This window comes from Ovis canadensis, chromosome 13, assembly GCF_042477335.2.
Source record: "Ovis canadensis isolate MfBH-ARS-UI-01 breed Bighorn chromosome 13, ARS-UI_OviCan_v2, whole genome shotgun sequence".
Classification (NCBI taxonomy): domain Eukaryota; kingdom Metazoa; phylum Chordata; class Mammalia; order Artiodactyla; family Bovidae; genus Ovis; species Ovis canadensis.
In genome coordinates this window covers 92,813,161-92,833,700 of record NC_091257.1, presented here as the reverse complement: position 1 = coordinate 92,833,700, position 20,540 = coordinate 92,813,161, and the positions used below count along the sequence as shown (strand labels likewise).

At 47.8% G+C, this 20,540-nt stretch overlaps 1 protein-coding gene across 1 annotated transcript in view; it reads left to right on the top strand.

Moving 5' to 3' along the window:
- Positions 1-14,223, top strand: part of KCNB1 (potassium voltage-gated channel subfamily B member 1) — a 108,593-nt gene extending 94,370 nt beyond the window's left edge. Inside the window, exon 3 of the mRNA XM_069548802.1 lies at positions 11,133-14,223. Coding sequence (XP_069404903.1) covers positions 11,133-13,142 — 2,010 coding nt within the window. The 3' untranslated portion in view covers positions 13,143-14,223. The remainder of the gene's footprint in view (positions 1-11,132) is intronic.
- The last annotated feature ends 6,317 nt before the right edge of the window (positions 14,224-20,540 follow it).

The window sequence follows — 20,540 nt, the reverse complement described above, 5'->3', positions numbered from 1 at the left end:
CAGGACTTGGCGATCACTCAGGCAGGAAGGACATTGCCCCGCATTTTTACCCATCACCTCCTCCTCCTACCAGGATCCGAGTCAAGTTGCCTCCCCCATCTGAGGCATTGTCCTCAGATGGGCAGGACGTTGTAACATCACCAGCTTCTAGAATTCCTGCTTTGGCAAAGCTCGTGGGAACTTAGATGACATGTTAGGAAGACTCAACCCAGAGCTTGTTGGGAAGAGAGAGGTCATCTAGGGGAGATGGTTTAAGTGAGGGCATGTATTTAAAAACATAACCCAGACCGCATGATGGTAGCATAAGATGGTAGGAGTGGTCCTTGGTTTCTAAAGAAAAGGGGGGACGCTTCAAAGTCTAGTAAATGTTTAACCTGCCTCTGCCCCTTTCCTGTCACTTTGGATACTGTCTTTCTAAGCCTCAGTTTTCCCAACTGTAAAATGGAGAGAGGGGTCACAGCACACCCTGCAGGTTGTTTGGGGGGTGAAAATGACATCCTTTATTTCATAATGTATTGAGCACCTATGGTGTACTCTGAAGATTCAAGTTTGAGAAAAATCAGACGCAAGCCCTGTCCTCCGGTTGCTTACATACTACAGAGGAGAACGTTATTGTAAGATTGCCACTTGGACAGCATCATGAGAAGGACGTGGTACTATAAGAGCTGGTGATGAGGGATTTGACTTGGTCTGGGATGGCTTCCCTGAGGAGGTGGTGCCTGAGCTAAGAAAGAGGATGTGGAGTTAACCAGGCAGAGAGGAGGGAAAAACATTCCAGGCAGAAGGAACAGCGAGGGCAAAGTCCTCATAGTAAGAAGGATCACGGAGACTACGAGAGACCAAAGAAAGGGTAATGTGTCTGAGATGAGAAACCAAAGGGGAACATGGAACAAGCCGAGGCTGGAGAGTTAGGCAGGGTACAGGCTAAGCGACTGTAACTATGAGACCCAAAAGCACAGTGGCTTCAACAAGATGGATGTTAGCAGGAGTTAGCAAACTTTTCCAGTAAAGGGCCGTTCTATGGCTGGAATTAGCTTCCATCTCAGATCCAAGATAGCTGCTCCAGCTCTGCCCATCACATCTGCCTCCCCTCCAGCAAGAAGGAGGAGGAGAGAGGGCAAGCATCATTTTTGCTCACATTCCACAGGACAAGCTTAGTCATATGGCCGTTTCTAACTACAGGGGAAGCTGGGAAATGTAGTCTTCATTCTGGGTAGCCTTTTGTCCTGCTAAAACTCTTACAGTGAATGAAGGGAAAGATAGCTATTGAGGATATCTAGTGGTCTTTGCCACAGTGGGCCAGAGTGGCTTTGGGGACACCAGAAAGAGGTCTGTTTGCAGTGGTCCAATGGGAGGTGATGCTGACTTGGGACAAGGTCATGGCTTAGCAGGTGGGGAGAATGGAACAGATCTAAGATGTTTGTGAGCCCAAATGAACACTTGACGGTGGTTTGGATATGGAGGCAAAGGATAGAGTTGGATGAGGCAAATGTGACCCCTAAGTCCCTGGTTTGTGCAATTAGATGCAGGTCTTGTCTGGAAAGTTCTTTGTATATGGTAGCAGGTCAGCTAAGTGTCACTGTCTTCAGTGAGACCAGGATGGCAAACCCAACACCTAGCAGAGACCTGACAAAATAATGAAACAGGTAGAGGGGCCTGTGGACCCTGGGGAGCACGTGCCCTGTCTAAAGGGGCACTTGCTCCTTAGCGCCAGCAAGTGGCTGCCATAGGGAAGGCAGGCTGAGTGTGGAGGCTCAGCATCCGATGTTCCAAGGGCAGTCTGAACATCTAGAGATTTATGTGAAGCCTCCGAATTTGGACACTTGGGCAAATAAGTAAAAACAAATTTCTCAGCCCCAAGGCCTCTGGCTTATGATGCCTGGGACACCCCCCAGCAATGCCACTGCACCCTGCTTACACCTTTGTGACTTGGTTGCCTTCTCACGGTGAAGCCCTCTGTTGCCTGGCTCAGCCTCAGGCTCTCATCCTCTCCCATCCCCACATTCCTGTCTCTTGTGCCCATGAGCGCCTCCTGCAGGCTCCTGACTCCATTTTCCCACCAGACCCCCACCAGAGGCCCCTACCTCTAGAGAAGACAGTCAAAACCATCAGCCTGCTCCCAATCCCCTTAATCGGATCTTCGCCAGTGACCCTTCTGATTAAAACTCCCCATCTGTAAATCCCCTTTTAAAGCTGGGGAAGCGGAAACACCATAATAGGAGAGCAAGGCTCGATGGTCCGGAAACTGCTACCTCCTACGTCCTTGAAAATGTCTTGGGGAGAAACACAGACCTGAGCTGGGAGTCCCAGATCTAATCTTTGCAAGCTGTGTGGCCCTAGAAAAGTCACTTCATTCTCTGAATCTCCTTTTCATTCATTTGCTTGTTCATTTCCTTAACTATTTAGCGAGCACCTGCTCTGTGCCCGGCACCATTTCAGTAACTGGAAATACAACAGTACCAGACAAGCCTGGGCCCTCTTGCAGCTGACATTCTATTTCAGGACACAAAGGGGAAAATCCCAGCACAGCAAGATCAATGCTGTGAAAGGAGAAATTCAGGGGCTGTGAGAGTCCCGAGGGCAGATATTCTCAACCTACACATCAGGGTCAGAGAAGGTTCACTGGGGTTTCAATGGGCAGTAGAATCAGCCAGGAGAAGTGGAGGAGAGGGACTTCCATGTTGGTCCAGTGGTTAAGAATTCATCTTCCAATGCAGTGGATACAGGTTCGATGCCTAGTCGGGGAACTAAGATCCCATATGCCTCGGAGAAACTAAACCCTCGTGACATAACTAAGACATGAAGCAGCCAAGTAAATAAATAAATGTAACTAATTAAATATTTTTTAAAAAGAGTAGGGGAGAGAAAGGGTACTCCAGGCAGAGGCAAGTATCTGGAGGTGTGAGCAACCATGGCAGAGCGGCTTGAGACTTGAGAATTGTACGAGGTTTTGCTGGGATTCATTATGGAATATGCAATGGGAAATGAAGAAAATGGTCTGGAGAGAGAAGGAAGGTGGTCTTAAGACAAAATCCAGATCTCCTATTGCGCCTCCTGCCTCTCTGACCTCATCTGCTCCCACCCTCCACCTAGCTCATGCAGCCCCACCCACGCTACTTTCTGTTGCTTGGTATGCCAAGCTCATTCCCACCCCAGGGCCTTTGCACATGCTGTGCTCCTACCTGGAATGTTCAGATTTTTGAATGACACACTCCTCACCTTCAAGTCTCAGAACCAGGACATCTCCCATGAAAGGCCTGCCCTGACCACCCAACCTCATGTGGACGCCACTAGTGCTTCTCTGCTTCTTGGTTAGTTTTTCTCAGTAACATGTAGCGCATAATACTATCTGACATCATTTTGCTCCTTTATTGGTTTATGGGTTTTTTGGCCTGCCTTTACCTACCAGTTATTTAAGGCCAGGGAAATTGTCTTTCTTATCCACGCTGCATCTCCAGCAAAGAGCATAGCACTTAGTAAGTGCTCGGTAAATACATGCCTAATAAATGCCAGAGATAGGAACTTAACAGGGAGCTGTTGCAGGGTTGACAGCAGGGCTGTGGCTCGCTCCGATTTCTGCTTCTCTCCTGTAACCCATCAATGTGATCGTGAGGATTAGAAGCAATGGGACAGTCTTTATGGAAAGCAGCCTTTTATTTAACTTATTTGAGGCTTATTTTACATAGCACAGAATTCACCCTTTTCCAGTAAGCAATTCAATGACTTTTCAGTAAATTTGCCAAGTTGTACAACCATCATCCTCAATCAGTTTTAGAATGTGTTCATCATCCCAATGAGATCCTTCATGCCCATTGACTGTTACCCCTTGTCCCTACCCCAGCAACAGCTAACCTGCCTTCTGTCTCTATAGATGCACTTTTTCTGGGCAATTCATATACATGGAATCATACACTATGTGGCCTTTTGTGTCTGACTTCTACTCAGCATAATGTTCTCAAGACTTATCCATATTTTATCATGTATCAGTATTCCATTGTATAGAGAGATCACAGTTTGTTTCTCCATCAGCTGATGGACATTTTGATTGATTTCCTTTTTTGCCTCTTACAAATAATGCTCCCGTGAAGGTGGAGGTATATGAAAACAGTTTGCAGGACCTGAACACTCGGTACAGCCCTCAGCCCTTCAGAGTTTCTTGTGTCACTGTACAGACTTGACCCCAATGAGCTGTGTGACCATCAGCTAGTCCCCTCCCCTCTGCTTGAGTCCCTTCATCTTCCCAGAGAGGAGCCTGGGCCCTTTTTTGCACAGACATTCTGTGCTTTGTCCATATTCATGGAAGACCAGGGGAGTGTTCAAAGCAAACAATAAACAGCCTGTTTATTGCTGGAGCCAAAGGTAGTCATCCCATGGTCAACCACCAGAGGCAAAAAGAAATTCTTTTTAGGATGCCAGAGGCCTGGGTCCAACACCTCTGAGTCCCTCCCTGGGCGCTCTGACCTGCTAATCTCTTCTCTCAGAGGACCAAAGCTCCCTGCCACATTTGGTGCAGACAGGTGGGCTGCAGGATTCAGAATCTCTTCGCAGGGAGGGAATTTGGGGACAGTCTGCAAATTCTGGTCCTGGTTCCTGCCTCCCTGCTCCCTGGGTTCCTGGAGTCCTGCCCAAACCTGATTGGGCTCAGATCCCAGGAAAGCAAGGCTGGAGATGCAGAGGCCTGGTCAGGAGTTTGAGCTGGGGTCAGAAGGACTGGGCACAAGCTGCTCTCCAGTCCCTGGGGCCCATCCCAGAGATCAGATCAGCACTGTCCATTGGGGAACTTTCCTGCTGGTCCAGTGGTTTAGAATCCATGCTTCCAATGCAGGGGACACAGGTTTGATCCCTGGTCAGGGAACTAAGATCCTACATGTCATTCAGTACAGCCAAAAAATAAAACAGAATCACACAGCTTGAAAAAAATTAAAAGCAAAAAGAACGACTGAGAACTGAGGGAAAAAAAAAACAGCTTAAAAAAATAAAAACAAACAACAATAACAACAACAACAAAAAACAAACAAACAAACGCTGTTCATCTGGGTTTAAGACTGTTTAGAGGATGCTTGTTGCCTTAGCCAGGCACTGGGGTCCACATACCTAGTCCTGGACTTTCAGAAGCCCCCAGTCCAGAGGCTGGGAGAAGGGGGGACAATAAATTACCCAAATAATAATTTAATAACATAAAACATATATTAAGTGACTGTTTTGTGGTTCAGTTCAGTTTAGTTGCTCAGTCATGTCTGACTATGCGACCCCATAGACTGCAACTCTCCAGACTTCCCTGTCCATCGCCAATTACCAGAGCTTGTGGTAGGTGGTTAATTACTTTCTTCTCCACTTTAGAGATAAAGAAATGGAGTCTCAGAGAGGGGGAGTGACTTGTCCAAGGCCACACAGCCAGTGGGGAATAACACTAGTGCTCAAAGCCAAGTTCAACCAGCTTATAAAGAAGATGCTGTGAAATGATAAAAGCAATCAAAGTTGAGCCAAAGGCCTAATGAATTCATTGCATTCTCTTTGCCACCTTGCAGTGGCCACCCTCCCATTCTTACAGATGAGGAAACCGAGGCGCAGAGGGTTCAACTTACATTGAAAAGCTCCCCAGTCAGGAAGTCTAACCCTGACCCTAAGGGTTTCAGCAGGTCTGGAAGAGAAAGCAGTCTCGTGGGCAAGCCGAGGAGAGTGGGTCTTACTGTGTTAGCACTCAGGATACTTGATGCATGCGTGCACCAAGGCAGGAGGCGGGGCATGCTCTGACCCTCCCAACCCAAGCCTCAGCCCCTCTCCAGGATGGGGTGAGCCTCTGCCCTAAGCATCTCAGGCTGAGAGGAGGGGAGCGAAGAGCACATTCTTAGGTACAAAGTAGGGGGAGCCGCCCTGGAACAACAGCGCCAAGGACTGTACAATAGGTGGGTGCATAATTCATGCAACTGTCAGCCGACATCAATTATGTGGGCCTCCCCTGGAGTTGTCTGGGGGTTAGAAACTGGAGCAGGCTTCCCTTGCCAGCCTCTGGGGGAAACCAGACCTCTCAGTTCTTAAAGCGGCAGACTCTCCAGGAATCTGCTCCGTCCCCTGCAGCCGCCCTCGGCCCTTGGGGCCAGAAGTCAGAGACAGCAGTGCCTCCCCGTGGAGGGAGGACTCAGCCCAAGGTCCCCGGCAGGCCACCCTGGAAGGTCGGACCCTCTATGCCCAGCTCTGGGTTAACAAGTCTTTTCCCTCATTCTCTGGCTTCTGAGAAGCTGACTGCTGTATATCCCAGAGTTTCTCAACCTCGGGACTATTAACATCTGGGACCTGATCGTTCTCTGTGGCGGGGGCTGTTCCGTGCATTATAGGATATTTAACAGCATCCTTGTTTCCACCCACCAGCTGCCAGTAACACTCCTCCTCCAAGTCGTGACAACCAAAAATTTCTGCAGAATTTGCCAAATGTCTCCCAGGATGGGGCTGGGGCATACCTAGTTAAGAACCACTGGAAGACCCTCATTTTACAAAGAAGAAAACTGAAGCAAGAAAAGTTGCACTGTCCAAGGCCTCTTGACCAAAAAATGGCAGAGCTGAATTCCAACTCCAGGGCCCACATCTTTTTCGTGTTTTTTTTTTTTTTTGACCACACTGCCTGGCTTGCAGAATCTCAGTTCCCCGACCAGGGATTGAACCCAAGCCCCGGGCCTGAGGACACCTAACCAGGGGACTGCCAAGGACTTCCCCCAGGTCCACATTGCTAACCTCAATGCGAGAGTTCCACATGCTTATTCCAATGATCACCTATATATTTTAATTAATATTTAATACGTATATCCTTAGCTATGCAAAATCAGCAGTTTTGCAGATTATTTCTTAGGACAAGGCTAAAATAAAACCAAGTAAGTAGTGTTTGTTGTTTTTTATTCTTAAGGGAAGTGTAGTACAACTGGTGGTGGCTTCCCAGGTAGCACTAGTGGTAAAGAACCTGCCTGCCAGTGCAGGAGATGTAAGAGATATGGGTTCAATCCCTGGGTCCCACACCAGTATTCTTGCCTGAAAAATACCATGGACTGGAGCCTGGTTCAAAGCGCTGCAACGAGTCAGACATGACGGAGCGACTAAGCGAGCAAGCAGATAGCACAGAGAGCTCTATTTAATGCTCTGTGGTGACCTGAATGGGAAGGAAGTCCAAAACAGAGGGAATATGTGTTTATGTGTGACTGACTCATTTTGAAGTACAGTAAAAACTAACCCAACATTGTAAAGCAGCTAGACGCCAATAAAAAATCAATGAAAAAGTAATAATTTGTTTAGGGATACATACATTTGTATTAAAAACTATACAGAAAAGGGACTTGGATAAAAGTTCTGATTATCTCAGGCTTGGAGAAGGACACACCCGAAGTGTCAGTGTTATTGCTCCTTGCCCTGTGTTTTGGGTGTTGGTTTGAATACGGTTCATAAAAGTACATAAATTAGGTCTACTTTTGTATGTGTCAGATATGTCACTTTAGAAGGTTACTACAGAATTTTATTTTTTTTAATTTATTTTTATTGAAATATAGCTGATTTACAATGTCATTCCAGTATACAGCAAAGTGATTCAATTATGCATGTATAATTTTACTTTTTCAGTGAGTGCTAATCAAGAAATTAAAACACAAAAGTTTTCTTTTTACGATACGGAACATGTCAGACAGCTATGCATGAGTGCTAAGTCACTTCAGTCGTGTCCAGCTTTGTGCAACCCTATGGGCTGTAGCCGGCCAGGCTCCTCTGTCCATGAGATTCTCCAGGCAAGAATACTGGAGTGGGTTGCCATGGCCTCCTCCAGGCAGCTAAAGCAAAAGAAACCAAAAACCCAAAACAAGAAGGTGGTGGAATAACAGGCTGTGGAAGTTCTGCGTGGCACGACATGCCCTTTCATCTTCTGAGCTGGCCTGGAAAGACGCTAGAGCCCTCCTGCTACCTGTGGTACCCCCAGCGCCTTTCAACACGCCTCAGTCGTCGAAGATGGTTAACAAACAGTAGACCAAATTGAAAACTGACTCTGATCCTGACCTTTCCATGGGTGCTCCGAGAACTTGAGCCCCAGCCAAGAAACACCATGGGAACCAGCTGTCCTAGGCGCTGGGGGTGTAGAGATGAATCTCAGAACCCATCCCTGTCCCCTCCAAAGCTCACAGGTTCTGGGCGGTAGTGTGCACACACACACACACACACACACACACACCCGTCATAGGCTGTGTGTGCTAAGTGCCCCCAAGCCTTGGCAAAATGATGAGGGGGCCCCCATGGATGGAGTGGTTGGCCCCTCTAGGGACAACCCCTGCAGGGAGAGGCCATGTGGGCTGGATTTTAAAAGATAGATTGGAATTCACTGGACAGAGAGGAAGAGGCACAAACCTGCAGAACTGACCAACAATAGTGTGGTACCTGTGGTAGGAGAGACCAAAGAGAGGAGTCAGAGTTCAATCTAGAGGGACTTGCCAACCACGCGTCCTGATGGCAGTCACTGCAGGGGCCTGAACCCACTCATGCTCACCCAAACAGCACTGGTGTTTCCTTTCAGGATACGGCAGGCAGTTTCAGGTCAAGGGTGAGAAGCAAAGCCTAGCCAGTGGCTCAGATGCCGGGTGGTCTGGGCTGACAGGGTGGCCTGTGCTGAGCTATTTCCCCTGTAATGACAGCTGGCATTTATTAGACATTCACTAGGTGTTGCTGGAAGCTGTCCTGAGTGCTCTGTGTGTGCTAACCCATATAGTTTCACAGCAGCACTCTGAGGTAGATACTGTTATTATCATCTCATTTTGCAGATGAAGAAACTGAGGCTTAGAGAGGTTACATGCCTGGCTCAAGGTAAGAAAGTGGAAGCTCTGAGCCGTGAACCCGAAACAGCCTGACAGCAGAGCCCAAGCTCTTAACTGCAGCCCTCTCCACCCTTTTTCAAATCCTCTGTGTCCTCTCTGCCCCTTTTTCTCTGCCTCTTCCCTTTAACCCCTGGCTTCTCTCAAAGGTTCAGCTTTCCCTGATTCTTTTTTTAAAATGTCTTTTCTGATCCCCTACAACTTGGGAATAAGTTGCTTGGGGCTTTGGCTTACCATGAAGCTCGTTCAGGCCTAGGTGGTACTCGACCATTTAATTCAGAGGCTCACCATCCCTGTAACCTACCCTCACCTGGATCCCTGAACTCAAATCTCCCATGGTGGACTGGTTCGGCCCAGCCTGGATTTTCTATCCACCCCTGAGTCATTCAGCGGTAGTCAGGATCGACTAATACAGGCTTGGAGCCCTCACCCGCACCCCCAGCTCTTCAGCAGAGGCAGAAGAAAGAGAGGGGCAAGCCTATGAGAAGAGGACAGTTTGGGGGAGAAGTGAGGAGGGCTGATAGATAAGTTTAGAAGTTTCGACTTTCTCCTGAAGAGGCCTGGAAATTTATTAAGCAGGAGAGTGATGTGATTGGATTTGTATTTTTGAAGAAAAAAAAAAAAGACCCTAGAGCAATGTATTACATCTGCTTGCATTTCTGCCTAAGCTGTGGTCTAGCCTAGGTTCTATTAATTTCGATAAACATCCAGTGAGCCCAAATATCTAGAGTAGACCCTTTTCTCTTTTTTTAAAAAAAAATTATTTATTCCTTTTATTTTTGGCTGTGCTGGGTCTTGGTTGTTGTGCAGACTCTTCTCTGGTTGCAGAGGGCAGAGCCTGCTCTCTAGTTGTGGTATGCTGGCTTCTCATTGCAGAGGCTTCTCTTATTGCAGAGCATGGGCTCCAGAGCTCTCAAGCCTCAACAGTTGCAGCGAGTGGGCTCATCAGTTGGGGTTCCTGGACTCCAGAGCGCTCCAGCCCAGCTTCTCTGCATCATGTGGGATCCTCCTGGACCAAGGATCAAACCCATGTCTTCACTATCGGCAGGCAGACTCTCTACCACTGAGCCACCAGGGAAGCCCCCAGATCCTCTTCTTGATTCCAGGAACTCAAAAGTAGTTAAACTGTGATCCTTAGCCTCAAAAACTCATAGTCATACTCTGGAATTACTAACATGAGACCAGGATGTCTATGCCTCCCTGAAAATCACCTGCAAAATCTTGAGTGTTTAGCAAAAAGGTCTGTAGTTTTTATCTCATTTCTAACATAACCTTAAGAGCTCATGTACTGGGGGCAGACAAACCCAGGTAAATACCCTGGCTCTGAAGCTGACTAGCTTTGGAAGCCTAGGTTTCCTCATCTCTTCTCTGGAGGTACAATACGATAATGGGATTGTTGTAAGAGTGAAATAAGGGGACTTCCCTGGTGGTCCCAAAGCAGGGGATCCAGGTTTGATCCCTGGTCAGGGAACTAGGTCCTACATGCCACAACAAAGGCCTGGAACAGCCAACTAAATAAATATTCTTTTAAAAAGGGAATGAAATTAGGAGCTTCTTGGAAAGTGATTAGCACAGTGCCTAGCATACAATGAACACTCAGTAAAGGGTAACTTATTATCATTAGTATCATGTCAGGAAAGCGGTACCCCACTCCATAATATTATGAACCACTGGTATAGATCACAAGACAACAAATTATAACTTGCAGGTTAAATTCAATCCACTGCCAGTTTTATTGAAACAACTATGTTCATTAATTTTCGTGCTACAGCTGCAGAGTTAAGTGGTGGTAACCAAGAATTCATGGGCTTCAAGGTTTTAAATATTTACTATCTTGCCCTTGACCCTTGGGCTTGATGATTAGCTTTAAACCATTTCAATTATCTGGACATCAGTTTCCAAGTCTAGGGCTTCCCTGGTGGCTCAGAGGTTAAAGCATCTGCCTGCAATGCGGGAGACCTGGGTTTGATCCCTGGGTCGGGAAGATTCCCTGGAGAAGGAAATGGCAACCCACTCTAGTATTCTTGGCTGGAGAATCCCATGGATGGAGGAGCCTGGTGGGCTACAGTCCATGGGGTCACAAAGAGTCGGACACAACTGAGTGACTTCACTTCACTTCCAAGTCTATCTGATAAATGGATTTAAATAAATATTTTTATCTCAAACATCCAGCCATTAGCTAATTCACGAGATATGAAAATGCTCTTGAGAGTTCAGGAATGTCCTGCAGAGCCAGAGTATTAGGATGACCATCCCATTGCTGGTTGTTAACTAAATCCCACTCTCTTCTCCTCACAGATCCTTGCCATAATTTCCATCATGTTCATCGTCCTCTCCACCATTGCCCTGTCTCTCAACACCCTGCCCGAGCTGCAGAGCCTTGACGAGTTCGGCCAGACCACAGACAACCCCCAGCTGGCCCACGTGGAGGCCGTGTGCATCGCATGGTTCACCATGGAGTACCTATTGAGGTTCCTCTCCTCCCCAAAAAAGTGGAAGTTCTTCAAGGGCCCACTCAACGCCATTGACTTACTGGCCATTCTGCCATATTACGTCACCATCTTCCTCACTGAATCCAACAAGAGCGTGCTGCAGTTCCAGAACGTCCGCCGCGTGGTCCAGATCTTTCGGATCATGCGTATTCTCCGCATCCTTAAGTTGGCACGTCACTCCACTGGCCTCCAGTCCTTGGGCTTCACCCTGCGGAGGAGCTACAATGAGCTGGGCTTGCTCATCCTCTTCCTCGCCATGGGCATCATGATCTTCTCCAGCCTTGTCTTCTTTGCCGAGAAGGATGAGGATGACACCAAGTTCAAAAGCATCCCGGCCTCTTTCTGGTGGGCCACCATCACCATGACGACCGTTGGGTATGGAGACATCTACCCCAAGACTCTCCTGGGGAAAATTGTGGGGGGTCTCTGCTGCATCGCAGGGGTCCTGGTGATTGCTCTTCCCATCCCCATCATTGTCAATAACTTCTCCGAGTTTTACAAAGAGCAAAAGAGGCAGGAGAAAGCCATCAAGCGGAGAGAGGCTCTGGAGAGAGCCAAGAGGAACGGCAGCATCGTATCCATGAATATGAAGGATGCATTCCCCCGGAGCATCGAGATGATGGACATTGTGGTTGAGAAAAATGGAGAGAATGTGGGTCAGAAAGACAAAGTGCAAGATAATCACTTGTCTCCCAGCAAATGGAAATGGACCAAGAGGACACTGTCTGAAACCAGCTCAAGCAAATCCTTTGAAACCAAGGAGCAGGGATCCCCTGAGAAAGCCAGATCATCTTCTAGTCCTCAGCACCTGAACGTCCAGCAGTTGGAAGACATGTACAACAAGATGGCCAAGACCCAATCTCAACCCATTCTCAATACTAAGGAGTCAGCCACCCAGAGCAAACCAAAAGAAGAACTTGAAATGGAGAGCATCCCCAGCCCCGTGGCCCCTCTGCCTACTCGTACAGAAGGGGTCATTGACATGCGAAGCATGTCAAGCATTGATAGCTTCATTAGCTGTGCCACAGACTTCCCTGAAGCCACCAGATTCTCCCACAGCCCTTTGGCATCACTTCCCAGCAAAACTGGAGGTGGCATGGCTCCAGAGGTTGGCTGGCGGGGAGCTCTGGGTGCCACTGGTGGTAGGTTTGTGGAGGCCAACTCCACCCCTGATGCCAGCCATCACTCCACTTTCTTCATTGAGAGCCCCAAGAGTTCCATGAAGACCACCAACCCCTTGAAGCTTCGAGCTCTTAAAGTCAACTTCATGGAGGGTGATCCCAGTCCATTAGTCCCCATTCTGGGGATGTACCATGACCCTCTTAGGAACCGGGGGGGTGCTGCAGCAGCTGTGGCGGGACTGGAGTGTGCCACCCTCTTGGACAGGCCTGTGCTGAGTCCAGAGTCCTCCATCTACACCACGGCAAGTGCTCGGACACCCCCCCGGTCGCCCGAGAAACACACAGCAATAGCATTCAACTTCGAAGCAGGTATCCACCAGTACATTGACGCGGACACAGATGATGAAGGGCAAGTCCTCTACAGTGTGGACTCCAGCCCTCCCAAAAGCCTCCCTGGGAACACGAGTCCCAAGTTCAGTGTCGGGACGAGGTCAGAGAAGAACCACTTTGAAAGCTCCCCCTTACCCACCTCCCCTAAGTTCTTAAGGCAGAACTGTATTTACTCTACAGAAGCATTGACTGGAAAAGCTCCCAGTGGTCCGGAAAAGTGCAAACTTGAGAACCACATCTCCCCGGACGTCCGCGTGTTGCCGGGGGGCGGAGCCCACGGAAGCTCACGGGATCAGAGCATCTGAACCACCCCTACACTGAGAAGAGACTTCTGGCAGGGTCCAAAGAGGGGTGCTGTTCAGCTTACCTGCCGCGGAGGTTTTCTGCATGAACTCTGAAACAGAAAGGCTCTGCAAAATCCCCAGAAAGAAGAGAGACTCCAGAGGACACTCCCTTAAAACCTTGAGAGCTGTTAACGGGTCCATCAGAAGCAAAGTCGGCCAAGCCATGGGGTATGGCGCCTCCTTGTAACAACTCTACTGCCCTCTTTGGAAGATGACAAGAACAGAACTCGCAGCCGCCACTACCACGTTCCAGACGCCACCGAGGCCACCTACTCCTCATTCTGTTCTCATGGCTCTCCATCACAGCCTCCGAGGGCAACATCTTCATCCCTCCTGGCTTCTGCTGAAGAAGGATGCTGGAACAGGTGGCCGGTGTTTGAAGAGTGGGTTGACCATTTTGTTTTGGGGCGTTGCCTGGCCACCTCTAGGAACTTCTGTCCGTCACCTGCTGGATGGATCCCACTGTTAGAAGGCTACCGGGCATGCTCATATCCTGGGGAAAGCTGCACCGTAAGCCAGGATCCCAGCGCAAAACCCTTCCTCAAATGTCTTCATTGACTTCAGTATTCCATAGTACCTGAGATTTTATTTTGAGATATCATCAGGGTGAGTTGCACCACTTGTACTCAATTCTAATTGCCCCCTGGCAATCTGGAAAGGGTTCAGAAGGCGGGTGCTCAGGCAACAGTATGAACTCTGAGCATTGCTTTAGGGTGGAGAAGGAAAATGCTTTCTGTACATCGCTAGGGTAGACTCAAAAGATATGCAAGTGTCAAATATGCAAAAGAATAGCTTCTTCAAAGTGACTGTATGTTACTGAAGAACAGAATAAAATCTGGTTTTTTTTTTTTAATCTGAAAAAAACAAAAGGAAAAAAAAAAAATCCCCAGTCGAAATGCCCAGTTCAGACTTTTGAATCCTTCCTGCTGAGGCAGGGAAAGTACTTATTATAATAGAATTTCTTTTTTGTTTCCTGTGGTATTTAAGTTTTAAGAAAAAAGTTAAAATAAAAAACACTTTATGTTTTACAAAAAAAAAAAAATAGGTTTTACCAGGGACAGTGTCAACATCTCGCACTTTAAAACGAGCATGATTTCCCGTGGGCCACTTCATTGGGACTACAGCTGAGTTTTTGCTCCAGGCGTATGTCTGGCCACAGTGGGTGATACTGTGCTGGTATTGCTGTCAAAGTCTGTGGGCTCCTTCCTTGTCCCCCTCAAGCTTCCCCTTAACCCTCTTGCATCAGAAAGGGTACTTGGCCCTTGTGTGGGGTCCTGTGCTTAAGTCATGTGTACAGGAAACACGAGCATCTCAGAATAAGGATGTAGATGGTTGGGCATTGGGTGTTGTAGTCTGTTCTCTTTCTTGTCCACCAGGTGTGGGTGTGTTTTCAGTGTCACTGTCTGTACTAACAGCTCAGCTCTCCTTTCTGCAGCCATCAGTGCAGCCAGTACAGACAAAAGCAATAAGTATTTGTGTGCATTGTGAGCAGTTCTGGTCGCTCTCTCTCGGTGTTGGTCTTCCTGTCTTAGTTTGATAACCTGGCGTTGACCTGCCTGATTTTAGCTCGACAGCGTGGTGGTGCTGGCCATTCCCCAGTTCAGGAACACTGGGTGGAGCCACTGGTTAGCACGATGCCATGCTGTTGGCCCATCTGTTAGTGAAAATGACACGTTATTGATCTCCTTGTCTTCAGTACAATGGGGCAATGTCGTTCTCCTAACACAATGTTGATGGATGGTGTCCCAAGTACAATAGTGTAGCCCTGCCGATCCTCAATATAGTGCCAGGCATTCGTCTTCCTGATGGAACAAAATGTGGTTTGCCTGTCCTTCATAGAATCTGTTGCTGATCTGCCTGTTAGTACAATGGCACAATCCACCTGTCAGTACACAAGCATCACAGAATCGTTCTGTCTGCCCTCTGCACAGTGGCATGAGATTGGGCCGACTGTCGCAGGTATGATGACACGGGGTCATTCCACTGCCCTTGAAAATGTTGTATCCTCTGCTGCATACGCACCCGGTTCGTACTGCTTCTCAGCATCTCCAAGGACTGTAGATCCCTCCAAGAGGGCGCAGTCCTGTTTTCTGCTGCGTTAACACAGTGTCTTGACTCCGGAAGTACCAGAGTACTCTTGCATCAAATCCTAAGGGATTTAAGGGGCAGGGAGTACAAGGTTATCCTGGGCTGGTGGCTCACCGGAAAGAGGAAGCGCAGGGCCCCCCAGGTGCTTTGCTGAGCACACAGTACAGGCTGGGGGCCGGTGGAGGAGTGGCTGCAAGACCGTCTTCCCAGGGCCATCTCTCGCGTCTCTTTGTTTCTGTCACCATTCACATCTGCCATCAGCACAAACGTGAAAATTCAGGGAAAACAAACAAATGCTTTTTGATAAAAGTAAATAGTTGTGATTTCCGATTCAGATATTTTTAGAGCTGATGCTATCTGTAAAAATTAATAATAATAATAATATAGTCTATTTTACATATCAGGAAAGTGAACATGTTTAAATATAGCCATATATAGTGAGAAGGAACTTATCACCCCTTCTTCAAATCGAGGCATTTCATTTGCTGGTTGAAGCAGTCGAGAAGTGTACAGATTAGAAATGATTTCTTTTTTCTTTTTTTTTTAAAAAAAACTAATAACCAATTGGTGCAACTCTCCTTGTAACCAAAGGCCCTATCTGCCTTGCGTGGTCATGCAGGACCTATCCCTTTCCTTCCTCATGTATTTTGTCTGAACTTAAAGTAGCATTTTATTGAGTCACTTTTGAAGGATGAATTCAGAAGTATCATGAAGAACCTACCTGTTCAGGCTTAATAGCCAGAGTCCTATAGAGTTCTTATAGAAACAGAATAACTGAAACTCAGCATATACTATGCTTAGAAAGTATTGCATTTTGTTTTGGGTTTTCCTTTTACGTGTGGATGTTATCGTAGGAATATAGTTTTTACCCTGTGCCGATTCAAAATAGAGTATTTTAAGGTTTCCCAGGCCCCCACCCGCCAAAAAGAAACATGCCCAGATTTTTAAAGATGTGTACACCATACTTGTACATGTACTGTGTACGTGCACTGGGAAATCTACCTAAGAGTCTCCACTGAGAAGCTAACCTTGACAGACTGGTATTGATGGAGGAGAGAAAAGCAATGGTTTGGAGGCAAATACTGCTTTAACCTGGTGGTCCCACCCATTCCTGAACCAATGAAAGTGGGAGAAAAAAAAAATAAACAAACAAGAAATGTTATTTCATCCCAAAGAAATGAATCTAGGGGCTGGAGGTGGACGGATGCCTGGCCCCTTCGGCACATTCAGTAAAACTCATCAAGAACCCCAGCAAACTTCCACCATTATCAAAAAGGGCTAGGGACCAGGTCCGGACACAGCTGAGTGTGTGTTTCAAGACACAGGCTACATGGGACAACAAAAACAAGGGACCAGGTAGCTGTGCACCCTGATCACCCAGGGGGCCGTCGCCGACCAGCAGAGAGAGGTGGGCAAGCTCTGGAGGAGTCCATTTACTCACCTTTTTATCTTGGGGTAAAGAAAACAATAGGACTTCCGTGCAGTAGATTTCTCAGTGCCTTCTTTAGGAGTTTTATCTTAAGCACACTCAATGGGGAGAGAAAAAAGAGGAAAGAACATTCATTCCCAGAAAGCCCCTTTCTCTCAAGGCATCGGGGATCGAGAAGGAAGAATGTGACGTTGGTGAAACAGCAAAATCCTGAGGAGGCCATTTCCTTTCAACCCACCTGGCTCGCCCCTGAGAATTGCTGGTGACACAGACTTTTTCAGACTGATTACCCAGCCTCTCCTCCACCGTGTCTTGGTATCTGTAAGCCTCATCCTTGCCCTTTCTCCTAATAAGACCCACATTTCTAACGAGAAAAAAAAACAGAACAGTATTCTCTTCTGTAAAACTGTAATGTATTGTTGATGTTTGTAACTATTGTATATTTCTGTCTTGCTCCAAGTCTTGGCTGGAGTGTGTAGTCCATGGGCACGGGGGGAATTTAAAATTTACCAGACAAGGCTCACTAAAGCCTGGTCTCTCTCTCTCTCCCTCTCTCCTTTCCTCATTTCTCTGCCAACTAACTAGTCTCAAGTAACATGACCCCAAGCCTCAGCCTCCAGTCAAGTAACTTTGAATCCTCTGCGAGGGAGGCGAAAAGCCTCTAGCACATGATCCTTTGAGAAAGGACTTTTTCTACCACCATGAAGTTGGCAGGACTTGAAAGAGTCCTCCCGTGACTCCCCCAGCAGGACAGTGGAGAACCTCCAGCCCTGAGCTGAAATTTCCTCACCTCCCACTGCTTACATGACAGCATCCAAATGCTTTTACTCAACCCCGGGCGACCCAAACCAGCGCTGGCTACATCCAGAAATAAGAGTTACCTCTGCGTTTTCTGTTGCCATTTTTCTGGCTCTAGAAATATCTGATGCGTGACTACATCATAGGATGTCCACGCATCTCAGAGTAGTCTATTTTTCTGTTCAAATAAAATATATATAATATATATATATATATGTATTTTTAGCAAATTTATAATTGGGCCATTGAGTCTACTTTCTTCTTTTGTAATACACAGTAACAGCTTGGGAGTTCTATTGTTGGTCATTATTGCAGCTGATGTCTTCTGATCTCTTTCATTTCCTCCCATTGTTCCTTGGACTGTTTTTTTTTTTCTTCTTCTTTTTTATTCTGATTTTCTGGAGGTGGGGAAAGACTTTGGGGTTCTGACTGCCTCATGCAGGCATTTTCTAACACAAGGCCTAGAATCTGTTGACCTGTTACTTTCCTCATTCTGTCTGTTCTTGTTTATTGTTCTCAAGAATCCAGAGCACAGATACAAGAGTGAGACCAGGGGGAGCAGGATGGGATGTGGGCAGGTTTAGCTCATCCCCCACACCCTTCTGGGGTTTTAAAGGGACTGAGTTTTCTTCTTCCCAGAGATCTTGGAGTCTAAAATCTCATGCAAGAAAGCCTCCCTCTGGCATTTCTGAGATTCAGAGGACACCGAAACCCCTCCTGGCTGGCCTGTCACTGCATCTGGCACCCTGCTGCCTGTGACATCGATTGGGTCTGAAGATCAGAGCACTTTCAGGTTCTCAAAACCCAGAGAAAATCCTGGGCCTCAGATATCATCCACTTTTAATCAGTTCTGCATTTCAACCCGCGTCCAACAGCCTCACCACCACCCTCGGCCAGACAAGCTTGCAGCCAAATCCTGAGAAGGGACTGTCCCCAGAATCTGCCATCTCATCTCCCCTTCCCCCTCCAGCTACCTGACTCCACAGAGCCAGAGATTCATGGCAAGGATGGTAGTGTTTTTCCAGCTTCCACCTATCAGGCAGTGTCTGGACTGTACGGATAATTCATTCCACCAGGCGGTTTCCAGGCCTCGGGTAGGCTGGCAACATCTTGTGAAGCAGCATCTTCACCAGAAGATAATTCTCCATCCGTCAGTTCGTGCGAGAAGAGAAAGAAAGCCCAGATCATCTCCAGCGGGCATCTGTAGACTGTCATATCCCACCTGCCTTGCTGGGCAGAGCTCTGGCCTCTGCCCAGGTCAGAGATCTGAGCCAAGTCAGGACCCCCTAGATGGCAGTGAACCATCGCCCACTGAGTCATCAACCCCAAGGGGAAGCCGACAGAACAACGAACGTATCATTCTGGTGTGTGTGTTCATCACTCAGACGTGTCCAACTCTTTGCAACCCAAAGAACTGTAGCCTGCCAGGCTACTCTGTCCATGAGATTCTCCAGGCAAGATTACTGGAGTGGATTGCCATTCCTTCCACCAGAGGATCTTCCTGACCCAGGGATCGAACCCTGATTCTTTACCATTTGAACTACATTCTGGGCTAAGGCTCTAATCAGAGTTTTCCCACCTCCCCAATTCCCAGTAATCTGGTTTGAAACAAAGCCAAATAAAATAGACAAGATTAAAAAAAAAGAAAAAGAAAAAATTCTTTTGCACAAGAACAACAACAAAACTGTCTCCCAGCAGTTTGCTAGGCTTGATGGTCAGAAAAGCAAACACCCTTGCCTGTGGGTGTCTGTGGGTGGTTCATCTAGGAAAACGTTGTGTCTCTGGGGTTTCCATCCACTGCCCCTGATATTGTCTGAACCTGGAATTTCTCCTGAACTCCCCCAAATGCCAGCTTGAAGAAATGGATGTGGAAGGGAGTCTGTTTGTCAAGTAGCCCCTCATCTTCGCTGCTAACTCTTAACTCTCCATTCCTTCTTGAGGGGATCCTGGAAATATCTAAAGGCTGGAGGGGGATGGGATGGAGTGGGACCATTCACCTGAAGAAGGGACCACCTAACCACAGGATGGCTCTGCAAGTTTCTCCTGTATGAAAGGGACCTGGCAGTCAATTTCAGCTCAGATTAAGAAAGTCCTTCTACTAAGCAGGGCTGCCTCCCCATGGAACTTGGTGCCATGTTGGGTCATGAGATCTCTGACATCACAGGTGTTTTAAAAGAGGCTATTTGATGTACGAAATGGATGTTGCTGAGGGCGCCTAGTACTGCATACCAACTGCATACCGGACTGAATATCCAGGGAAAGTCTCTCTCTACCACCCCCTCCCCACCCCCTTCCAGTGTATGCCTGTGTGCGCACGTGTGTGTGTGTGTCTGTGGTCTGAACATCTGAGCACAGGCTTAAGCCACGGGGGCAAAGGCAGAGGGCGCAGTTAGCAGAAGCTCAGATTCTAGAGTGTGGAGCTTTCTGAGAGGGTATCAGGGAGGGAAGCGGCAGCAGGACACCCCGATCTTCTCTGCTCCCTGTCTTGGACGATTATTGTGGCACCGCTGGTTGCCTGTCCATCCCCAGTGCCCTGACAGGGACCACACTGTGTTGGGATGAGGCTCCTGCTCCCCTCCCACAGGCCAGCCACGGAGTGAACCCCCCCTTCTCTGGCTGGCCTGCTCACGGTGCTTCAGCCTTCTGCCCAGGTCCTGCACCCTCGTGGGCCTCAGGCTTTCTGTACAAGAGACACAGTTAACTTTTACCCACTCGCCAGCTGCCTAAGGAACCGACTGGCCAGGCAATGGCAAACGGCATCATCCCCAAAGGGCTTTTTTTTTTTTTCAACAAATAAAACAAGAAATCCCATTCCAGACCCTTGAAAGTCCCCACCCAATGAAGGAAGTCCAGAAGGGCCAAAAGAGAGAGACAGCTGCAATCTAGTTTTACTACAAAACGAGGCTTTGGCTACGGCGGCCTGCAGGTGGAACGTCCACATCCAAGGACAGCATTTGACAAAAGAGGTTTTAAATTTCCTCCTAATTGTGGATGGTGGGCCTGGAGGAGCAGGGACTTCGTCCTCAGGGTGACCCCACATCCAG